The 11,785-nt window shown below is 41.1% G+C and overlaps 1 protein-coding gene across 2 annotated transcripts; it reads right to left on the reverse strand.

Moving 5' to 3' along the window:
- Positions 1–3,324: 3,324 nt before the first annotated feature.
- Positions 3,325–6,354, reverse strand: LOC147454153 (histone deacetylase HDT1-like). 2 transcript variants are annotated; one of them, XM_086516180.1, is made up of 12 exons: positions 6,221–6,354; positions 5,566–5,636; positions 5,228–5,445; positions 5,107–5,141; positions 4,966–5,025; positions 4,653–4,879; positions 4,445–4,540; positions 4,271–4,346; positions 4,067–4,170; positions 3,928–3,986; positions 3,781–3,841; positions 3,325–3,708 (listed from the first exon to the last, which is right to left on the reverse strand). In XM_086516180.1, the coding sequence occupies exons 1-11, from the start codon at positions 6,231–6,233 to the stop codon at positions 3,784–3,786; spliced, it is 1,017 nt and encodes a 338-aa protein (XP_086372306.1). In that variant the 5' UTR covers positions 6,234–6,354; the 3' UTR covers positions 3,325–3,708; positions 3,781–3,783. The 2 variants fall into 2 exon arrangements, with proteins under 2 accessions (XP_086372306.1, XP_086372305.1); XM_086516179.1 differs by having other exon boundaries at positions 4,067–4,173.
- Positions 6,355–11,785: the final 5,431 nt, after the last annotated feature.

Genomic DNA, 11,785 nt, shown 5'->3' on the forward strand with positions numbered 1-11,785 from the left:
TGTCTCTAACGTGGAAAGCATACTTGACTTGATAGCAATATTTTAGATATGTCCACATTTTTGTCAACTTCTAAAGTGTAAGAAAACGGTCATACACATCACGAAGTGACAAACTCCTATCCCATCTCTGAAGTGCGAGGAGGGAACCTTTACATAGCGCAACTGGGATTCTACACTCTCTATAAGTCTCGTTGGAGTGTGATTGATAGGTCTACACAACCACGAGACAAAGTGCTAGTGTCTATCTATTCCAAGAGTGTGACCTATAGGTCTACACAACCTTGGAAAAGTTCTCCTTGCCTGCAAACTAATTCTATGTGCGAGGAAACCCTCTACCACAACATGAATTACCCAAAAAATTACTAGTTAAAAAAATTTATTGCAAAATCAATTTTACCTGCTCTTCTACCGTTGCTCGCTGTCCAATCACGCGAAGCACTATACAATCTTTTGATAAAAAAGCATATATATAATATAGACTTCGATCAAATATTTCTTCGATCAAAGAACTATTCAATCGAAAGATTGCTCCGATTATACATTTTGAACGGTATCATTCAAAAATTCCTTAAATAATATGTATAATTTTCATTTTACGGCCATATGAATACAACCCAGACATTGCCCATACAATTGAGCTACCCTCTTTAGGTGGTGGAGCCGGAGTCTTTTACATATGATATTTATCATTTTTTAATTATCCGTTTAAACCCCCAACACCCACGTAGAGGCTTAAACCTCGTCTTCTCATACAATTGAGCTACCCCCTTTAGGTGGTGGGGCCGGAGTCTTTTACATATTATACTTATCATTTTTAATTATCCGTTTAAACCCCCAACACCCACATAGAGGCTTAAACCTCGTCTTCTGTGGACACATTGTACACACTCTTCTCGTTGATATTATAAAGCAAAAAGGTGATATAAAAATGTGAAACTTTCATCTACAATGGTGATTTTTTTCGCATATTCTTTGCAATTATGTAAATGTAGTTTAGATAAGTGCACCTCCGTGATTATGTACGTGCACCTATCATCCACGTTTAAAATTGAGCTATGAAGATTAGATTTTGAGTCAAGAAAACTTCTTCAAAATTTTGGGTTCTACAAACACCCATGCTTTGGGTATCAACATGCTGATTGACGTGCTCAAAATATCTCCATACATTTACACATGGCAAGAAGTTAGCAAAGTTATTTTTCACCTAGGATGTTGTATGGCCAATGGCGATCACTCATGAAAATTATCCTATATCACGAGCATTCAAAACATAAATAATAATACCCTAATATATAAATTATATTTACGCTATGAGATTGTCTTAAAACCCCCACTAATGTATACATTAAAGTATATATTCTGGACTATTAATAATTCTCTTCGGTTAACTCACGTGATATGATATACATGTTGAAAAGTGACTTCTAGGAACATGGTAGGCCTATAGAAAGGCCCTCACATCTATACCATCTTATAGCCCTGTGATTAAAAAAATAGAGACCTCTTAGCCAAGAGGGCTTTAAGCTACTTTCATATACCAAAAAATTCTTCTTAGACCAATGGACCCTCTTTTAGCTCCTCCAATATTAATTAGGAGTGAACCTTTTTAATCTCTAAACAATTTTCTCTAAATAAAGGAAAGAACCCTTTAGGATCTATCGGGGAAAGACCACTACCATTCATAGTGTTTTTTTCAACAAGAGAAGTTACAACAACAAAGCTCTTACAAGCACAATCATGATGATGACAAAGAAAACAAAGAACATATCAAAATCAATAAATACACTTTAAATGCTCACGCCAAGAGAGAAAAAAGTAAAATTTTTGAAGGATTTTCATTTGCATGGAGTATGATGGAAGAAAGGATGCTCGCATGTTTTGCTTGGGTTATCTTCTTCGAATGACTACTTTCAATGTTCCATAGAGAAAAGTTCTGTGAATGAAACAAGACCAATTGTGTAACAAAATCAATTAACCAACTATGCAACAATTCAAATAACCGACGTGCTTCTCTTTGGTGAAACGTAACCCACAAACGACATAATAGACCAAACATGGTAAAGAAATACTTTTCTCCTTTTTGAAAAGCTGAACATACATGGGATCTTTTTAGTCAAGGTAACACTTATTTGTTTCTGAAAAGAAGTAGGTTCAACTGGACTATTTTTGACATGAAGAGTCTCCATCACATAACTCGACCATGTCAACTGTCTTTAAGAGAATTAAATAAATTCTTACATATATGAAATAACGTCATAATCTAAATGCTGAAGATTGTTTGAGATAGATGAATCTCAAAACACAAGTGCTTTTCCCATTGCTTAGCTCTTGAATTTGCCAATTACAAATGATGCAAACAAGATAGAAGAGCTAGAAAGACAATGTTTTGATAGATTATTTTATTTTATATGGAGCACAAAAGAGAAAAAAAATTACAAGTACCCTAGGTGACACGTCACTAGCTCAAGCTTGTAGCATGATGAGAGTCTTCCAAACTTTGATGTATGGCAGTTTCATGAAATCTATGATGTTCTAATTTTCACTTAAGATATAACTCATAAATTAATGATCCATTTGTGTAGTTAGAAAGTTGCTTTTACCCTAATGGGTCTTTCCTAATTTAAGACAATATCTGTCAAAGTCGCGACATTCCACTAATCATTTTAAATATGACTCATGATCGATGTTACTAGATTCTATGATGCAATCATTTACTTCCACTAAAAGTCATTACTGGGTCAAAGCACCTTTGTTGAGTAATATATAGACTTGGCAACAATCACAATCTAATGTCCATTCTTCATGCACCAGAGGATGTCCTGCATCAGGTCTCAAAATGACCTACCTACTATATAAGCCAGAGCTAAGTTGAAGTACATTTTGCCATGTTGGCAAGAGGCCCTCTTACAATGCGAGGAAAAAACATTTGAAGTCATTGACCGACTTGAAGAGGAAGAAAAAGGCATGTGGCACTACTGGACGAGCTTTAAACGATGGTCCACAATTGCTCCCACATTTTCAGTCTTTGCAGAGTCCTTGCTTGTGTAGGCCAAAAAGGAAACTTGCTACTTACTAATATGATCCTTAGGTTCACTTAGATTTGCATGTAAATAATTTATCAAATCAAACCTAAGGTCCTCGTTCTTGTTCTAAGAAGAGGAGGGAGGAGCTCTCCTTACTGCAAAATCCTTGCTTATTGATCGTTGTGCGCTTACATTTTAAGACTACGAATCAGAACCTCAAGTACTAGCCGGCTCACATACTCAAAATACTGTCAAACAGAAACACTGAAGCAGAGCATCCATCAGAGAAGTGAAGAGTAAATAACACAAAAGCTCAAGAACTTTTAACTCAAATAAAGATAGCTCATACAACCCACGTAGCCATGTGAGAACTATGTCCGTTTGATTCAGAGAGCTGGCAAGAAAAGCTGTGTGTAGAGGAAGCTGCCATTTGATACCAAAAGAGATGATTTGACCCACTACTTTGAAGCCGATGTCATCCATCCAACTCTTCCAAAACTAAACCTTCCTATATCTCATGCTTAAGATCTGCTCCGAGGCAACACCAAAACGAAGACACTAACAGAAGAGCAGCACTTCAAGATCCTCGGCTGTGCCACATAAACAGCTATGCAAGCAGGTAGATTGGAATGTAGAGTTCTTCTCTTCTCCCCCTAATGTAATCATTAACCGGGAAATGCTGCATCTGAAAACCAGCCTTGCAAGTTAAGGTGAATAAAGCGGCACTTTACCCCACATGATAAGAAAATCGCATTACCTATTAAGACTTGTGCTTTGCTGCTTTGTGCTGAGTTAGAGCACTCTCAGAGTTGAAATTCCTAGAAATTCGCAGAAAAAGGAAATTAGACTTTCATCAAACATAGTAGTAGCCCATAGTAGTGCCGCACAAGATGAGAAAACATACTTGCTACATGGCTGGCAAAAAAACTGGCCAAGTTTCTTCCCAGACGCAGGCGTAGTAGTCTGAAACACGAAGTCTATAATCAGAAAAACAAGCCAAAAAGAATGGAAGAGTGCATCCAAAAAGCAGAATAAATCCATACATTTTCCTTCCCAGGTGTCTTCTTAGCAGATTGATCCTTTTTGCCACTCTGCTGCTGCTTCGGTGTAGAGGCGGGCACAGACGGAGTTTTAGGCTCCGCCTTTCCTGCTTTGGGACAGGTAGTGAATTTTAATAACATCACAAAACATCCCAAGCCAGCTACGCCTCTTCAAGCCCTAGAGAGAGATGACAGCACTGTTCCAACCTGGCGTGTCCACCTTGGCTTTCTTGCCTGTATTGGCAGCTGGTGGTGTGGGAGCAGGTCTCTTCTTCTTGGCAAGCTTTAAATGAACGCAAGATCCACAAAAAGACAGCAGTCACCAACATAATCAAAAGTACTGCAAAACATACGGATCATAAAAACGTGCACCAATAGTACCTTAGGCTGCTCTTCCTCGGATGCCTCCTCATCAGATTCATCCTCTTCGTCGGAATCTAAATCATCATCATCGCTACCTAAGGCCATCATCTCCTCCTGCAGTACATGGCATGAAGATGGGAAAAAACAAATGAGATACTTCTTAAACATTTCATAGCTCATCTTGTTTGGCAGTTTTTAGCGTCATATAGGAAGCGTTTCCACTCACATCATCCTCGTCACTGTCATCTTCCTCAGCATCCTCATCACTATCATCTTCCTCATCATCCTCTTTGCTTTTCTCCTTTGCACCCTTGCCCTTCTCAACCGCAGTAGGTTTCACTTTAGACTTCCCCTCTGTAGCGGGCATCTCCACTTTGGGAGCAGGGGATTTAGCTGCAGGCTTGTTTGCTGGAGCAGCAGCCTTCTTGTCAGATTTAGTGACCCCCAACCTGCCTGCATGACAACTATACTACATCATCGGCTGCAGGAAAACCAAGCAATTTTATAGCTGGCCCGTGGAGTGTAGTTAGCTGACTCACCATTCTCTTTAGCAGGAAGTGTGGCTTCCTCCTCATCATCATCCTCATCGTCATCTGACACTGAAATGTAGACACAAATCAAAAACCTAATATCACACTAGCAATAATCAACAAAACTCAATTAAAGAATCAGAGGCATACTATCAAATTCATCTTCTGACCCCGAACTCATGGAGCTGTTACTTATAATTAAGGGAATTACCCTGCACACATGGCCCTACACGAAAAGCAGCTCAGAAGTCATCTTTACTTAAAAGGATACTCATCGTCCCTAACGGCATCAGTCTTGTAGCCACAGAAGTAGACACTTCCAGAGCTATTATGGGAAAGAACAAAATCTTTCTCAAAAATAAGGTCTAATGTCGTCTGATCACATTTCCCCTGTGAAAGGGTTCCAACAATCACTTGATTTGACCCGACTTTTACTTTCAGAACAACACGGTCATTGCCTTTCGCATTTTTGCCATCTCCCAGTGCAGCCTTGAAAAACAAAAGAAAAGGTTAATAGAGCTTGTTATGGTCTATACCAATTACTTAGATGCCTCCCTCTTCCTTGCAAGGATGTTTGTTCCGGAATCACGTCAGGTTCAGGACAAATACCTGGGAGACATGTACATATGAAGATGGCCCAGGCTGACAAGTCAATGGCTTTCCACTTGGCACCTCCACACCTGATCAAAAAAATTGAAATACATGAATGAGAGAAGCAAAAGACCACTACAGCAGTATCATTATAGCTAGTGATCAAGAGCCAATAAGGTGAGCTTTCAAGCCGAACACTAAACCATTGTCTCAAGGAATCACCAGCTCCTTTAAAGGATAACTAAGCTTTTCGAATGACAGTGTAGGAAAAAATGGGAGGAGGTGATGGTGCTGTCGCCACCAGTCCCATCGTCCTCGCATCACTTAGACCTATAGCATTTTAACTGCCGCGTGATACTACACAGCCAGAACACGAAGAGAAAGCACCATGAGGGAACTAAACTGGTACTGAGCTGACGTATGGGCCCAATATTCTGACATTCTTTCTAGATTTGATCACAAGGAGCCAGGTTACGTGAACCATCTTCATTCAGAAAAGCTCGGTGTTGCGCAGATGGTCCGTTTCATGGGAAAATATTTCGCGTGACAGTGCCACATTCCCAATACGTGCGAGCCTCGGCACGAGGGACGATATCCATTTCTTCACCAGCAGACACGTAAAACCAAAAAGAAGAATCAAAACATAGAACAGCTACGAAACGCAGAGGATTACCCCAAAACTCCATCGCTGGCTTGCGGTGAGCAGAGGGAGGGGAACCAGCACACAATTCAGCTGACGCAGAAAAACCCTACACAACGGCAAAATCAAACTCCTTGCCACTGATAATGAACTTAAGGGTTTACATTTTGCCCCCTCTTTACCTTACACGTTCACACACTTGTATATTGTCCGGACATTGTGTTTTTGGGAAACCCAATTTTTTGGCCCACAAAATGAGTCTCTGATGGCATAAGGTGATGGACTCTCATGTAAGCAGTCTTGATTCAAATCCAGTTCTTCGTGCAAATATTTTGACAACGTTTAAAATCCTTGATATTTCCCCCATCTCACCTCAACAGTAGATCCCATCACCCATGCACATTCATGATCTCATGGGACATAGGGTGGAGGTTAGCACCCCAATGAGCTGGTTGAGTTGTATTCCTCACTCGAAGTTTTAGCACCTCAATTACGAGATAGGAGTCTTGGTTCAAAAACTCACAATAGCCAAATTTTAGCATCTTGCTCAAAGCTCATAAATGTCCATTGTTCCTCTATCTACGCAATGATAATAGTAGGCAACCCAAAGAGCGTAGGGCAGTTGGTTAAGACTTTGTCATGTAACCCCTAGGTTAAGGGTTCAAAGCTCACGGGCTACGGCTAATGGGTGTTATCAACTTCTCCATTCGAGAAGTCATTCCCATGGTATCGCCCCTTGTGGGTGCTATGTGTCTAGCAAGTCCGTTTGTAAATACATAGATATGTATCAAGTTCTCTTTACTATGTTCCTTTGTGGTGATGATGAAAAAAAAAACAAAAGAAAAAATAACACTCGTATGTAATTACTAGTACGATCGGTCGCCTTCGACAACCTCTCTCTCTTTTTCTCTCTCTCTCTCTCTCTCTTTATCGCGTGCACAAGGGCTTCTCTCAATTTTGGAGTTTAACCTTCATGTTGCAAATTTCAACACCTGTAAAGGGCTCCCCCTTCCGCCATATTATGTTAGTTTAGATATTGGCCTGCCTCTATTGGTGCAACTTACTTCTACACTTTTTTTTTATTTTATGTGCTATTTGGGAGCCTCTAGTTATCCTAGATAAGTACCTTTTGGCTAGAATGTTTATGCATGGAACAATCAAACTCATAATAGGACTCCCTCCATCTTCGTTCTTCCAATGTATATGTATGTAGATGTGCTTGCAAAAGCTTTAGCTCTCTTTTTCTTTACATAGTATTAGAGCTCAAGCCTACCCTGACGAGTAGCGACACACACATAAGTGATTGAGTGCAATAAAGAAAAACCACATAAAGAGCACTTTGTTGCTACTTACTTCGGTGCAGCCATCATAGCATAGAGTTTGAGACAAACAACTAGATTGTCAATATGATGGAACAATAAAGTTAACCCTAGTCTAGATCGCAGATGCTATCTATACCATCAATTACATTGGAGACTTCAAGAGTGACATCAAGCAATCTTTGCAAGCTCATCCACTCTCACTCTTATGCCTACTACCATTGCAACACTATACAATGTCAATCCCTTTAGTGCAATGCAACCTACCATTTCCATGCTCAATGCACCGAAAGAGAGATGTAGCCTTTGTTTGGATACAGGAGGAGCCAATGGATTCAATTCCTAATCTATTCCTAATGCGACGCACAACCTAAAGGACAATCAGATACTTCAAATGGCACCACAACATTAAGCATGGACACTAGCCAATCATTTTCAATTAGCCACAACAAGACACATTATAACAAAGAAACCAAAGCAAAACATTAGTTATATTCATTTGTTACCTTTTTTACACAGCCTTGCATCTTGTTTACTATTAACCTCTTATGTAGCATGTCTTTATCCTTAGGAATCAAATGCATCATGAATCCACGTGGGGGCCCATGGGGCTCACCTTTTGTTGGTCTTGTCCTCCAAAATCATAAATGGATTGTTGCTGAAAATAATAGGCTTGCTTTGGGTTTTTTTTTTTTTTTTTTTTTGGGGGTGTGTGTGTGTGTGTGTTTTAGAGGGAGGGGGGGGGGGGGGGGGTCCTTTTGTTGGAGGTTTTCCCATGGATCCATTGCCTCATAGAGGCAAGTTGTCATAATAACTAATATCTAATTCTCCTAAATGATTTTCTCATGTTAAACTAGTCATTTAATATGGGGAAGTACCAGGGGAGAAAAAGCTAGAATATTGGTTAAGCTGGCAGACTCGTCGCAGTAGGGATCCAAAGGAGGGAAAATAGGGATTTAAAGGGGGGGCTATCTGCAAAAGAACAATGTGAAAACAATGGGCTTCAAAGACCCTAAGGTTCAACCCATTAGGACTTCCAAAATTCAAAGGTTAGGTCCAATGGTCAAAACCTAGGGCAAATTGGATGCTTGTGGGAAGACTCAAAGTCTTCCCACATTCCTATCTTGGAGGGGGCAAGCCTTTCTTGTAGGGGATGAGAGAGAAACACACACACACTCTACCAGGCTCCCTTTACGCAAAGGGAATAGGAGACACATGTCAGCTCCCTAAGCCAGCTGCCCCCAAGATGCATTCAATTCCTATTGGATGGCCCATAGAGGTGGACCAATGAGAATTAGGCTAGAGTACATTTAGTTTAATTCATTTTAAAACACTTGATAAAAGAACCAATAGAAATTAAGGTCTCTAGAAGACTATTGGACAGTCTCCCAAGGGGTCCAATGAGCATTCAGCAGCCCAATGGCTTACCTGATTCCTATTGGCCAAAAGACTAAGGGGTCCAATGAGAGTTTAGTTGCATTAATTAATTACCTAAAGCTCTCACAAAAGGAGAAAGGGGGACACATGTCACAAGGCTATCACTTATGCTTCTTAATTATCATTGGCTAAACTTTGCAGGGTCCAATGGGATGCCAGCACGAGTAAAAATCATGAGGGGTCGACCAAGAGAGAGAGAGAGGGGGCTGATTTTGGCAAGGCATCATTACACACACACTCACACAATCTCATGTGTGAAGCAAAGAAGACTCTCTCTCCTTCTCAAGCTTTAATGGAAAGCTCATCACCTACTCCAAGCTTGTGAGAAGGGAGGCCTACACCAACAACTCTTGGCTTTGTGATGCAAATCCAACCAAGAGCCAAGCTCCAATGCATGCTCATCTCCTCTACCATGCTAATTACTAAGCTATGATAAGCTTTTATGAGTGATTATGTGAGGAGATATACTTCTTTCTCGTAAGAATACTCATTCTTCCTTTCATGTACTCTCATACCCCGCTAGCTCTCACCATCTTCGAAGGTGTGTGAGGTCTTGGGTCTGAGACCGTGAGGGAATTGATGTTGTGTTTCATAAGTGTGTGCATGGTGCTTGAAGCTTCCATCTTCATTGCACCAACAAGTTATTAAAGGAACACAAAGTATTGTATTGTAAAATGTCTCCCCATGATGGGGGAAACCTATAACACAAAGCCTTTTGGAGGGGGGACCGGCTCCATGTAAATCCGGTCCTCAACTGTTGTCAGTAGCTTAATTTCTCTCCCTTTTGAAGTATTGTTCATGCCTATCTAACTAGGTGTTATGTTTTTTGTTGCTCTCTCCATCCAAGCACTCTTGCTATGCTCGTTAGGAATCTATTCTAATGAAATGCTCACTATGTTCATGCTATTTTCCGCTACACACAAGTTACTAGGCCATTAAATGTTACATTGGTATTAGAGCACAAGGTTTCTCTTTTCTTGCTCAAGAAGGGAGGTCCTCAAGCTAACTATAAATGGTTGGTATTATTAATTGCAATTGAGAAAGTAGAATAGGGACTTTTCAGCCTTGCAATGCGCCTGCTTCGTGCAGATAACGAGGCATCACCGTCAAGAGCTATGGTCTTAATAGTGGAGTCCTACGGGGCTTGCCTACGACTTAACCACTATTGAGCTATTAGAAGCTTGACAAGAGCCGGTACTGTTTTGGTGTTGAAAGACCCTCTCTTCTATTCCTTGCAATTAATGATATTTGCACCATGGGTACAGGAGCTTGAGTGCTTTCCTAAAGGGGTAAAGAGGAGTAACAACTAGGGCTTGGCATGCCAAAGTACACCTAAAAGTTCTTAGAATGACTGACAATAGTAAAGAGAGTGGAATTAATGTTGATAGCTTTTATTTTGCTAACGAGCAGGCACTAATGATGCCCCTACGCTTGTTAACTACCTTGTTTATAGGCTTCAACAAGCCATGGGCAATCCATCCCTCCAAAGTGAAGTGCAACGGCAGCTTCGTGCTCATGGGATTCTCCAAACTCCCCACCAAGAAGAGAGAGTACCTAGGAAGCCTCCTTGTCAGACTTCCAAAAGAGGCCTCTCTCCAATTTGGGAAGAAGAAGAGGATCCGTACGAAGGGCTCAAAAATCTACTACTTGATGACACATCTCCTTCCCAAAGGAGAACTCGAGAGCCCCCACCAAAAGAACCAGAAAGAAGTGAGTCTCCTGCCACCTCGACGAAGATGGCTCCACGAAGACGGCAGGCAAAACACTCTCCATCACCCCCTAAACGAAGAAGACCATCGCACACTTCTCCACACCATAATTCAAAGAGGGATGACAGAAAACAAGAGAAGAAAAAGGCGAGAAAGAGGTCACCCTCTTCTCCATCTTCTTCATCATCTTCCTCTTATGAAGAAAGTGATGGTGCAGACAAGGAGGGCCAAGGGAAGAAAAAGGCGAGAAAGAGGTCACCCTCTTCTCCATCCTCCTCGAATTCTTCCTCCTCTGAAGAAAGTGATGGTGCAACTTTCGAACCACCAAAAAGAAGAGGCCATAGGAAATCCTATGCCGTGTGGAAGAGGTTGTCCAAGCTCAAGAAGTTCAAAGAGGGAGGAAAGAACATCTCTTTCCTTACCTGCGATGGCACCTTTGGTGCTACAGACAAAGTCTTGGCCTTCATCCAACAATTTGATGTGGCGTTTGGAGATGAGGGCTTCACGGAGTCCTCTAAGCTATGTCATGTAGCTATGCATTTTCAAAAGTCCGCCAGGCAATGGTGGTCTAGTCTACAGGCAAACAGTGAAGCTCCACGGACATGGAAAGCTTTAAGAGCTTCCATCATGAAGCAGTTTTTGGCTACCGATACCAAAGACAAAGTACTCACCGAATGGCGAAGCTTGAAGCTCTCTCCCTACGAATCTATTCACAAATATGTAGACAAGTTTTGGGACGTACATCTCAAAGACACTGTCTTCAAAAAGATGGATTTTGGAGAGCAAAAACAACAATTTTGTGCGGGCTTACCTGAAGATAGGTTGTCCAAGCTCAAGAAGTTCAAAGAGGGAGGAAAGAACGTCTCTTTCCTTACCTGCGATGGCACCTTTGGTGCTACGGACAAAGTCTTGGCCTTCATCCAACAATTCGATGTGGTGTTTGGAGATGAGGGCTTCACGGAGTCCTCTAAGCTATGTCATGTAGCTATGCATTTTCAAAAGTCTACCAAGCAATGGTGGTCTAGTCTACGGGCAAATGGTGAAGCTCCACGGACATGGAAAGCTTTGCGAGCTTCCATCATGAAGCAATTTTTGGCTACCGATGCCAAAGACAAAGTACTCACCGAATGGTG

This window comes from Adiantum capillus-veneris, chromosome 7, assembly GCF_014529385.1.
Source record: "Adiantum capillus-veneris isolate H3 chromosome 7, ASM1452938v2, whole genome shotgun sequence".
NCBI lineage: Eukaryota > Viridiplantae > Streptophyta > Polypodiopsida > Polypodiales > Pteridaceae > Adiantum > Adiantum capillus-veneris.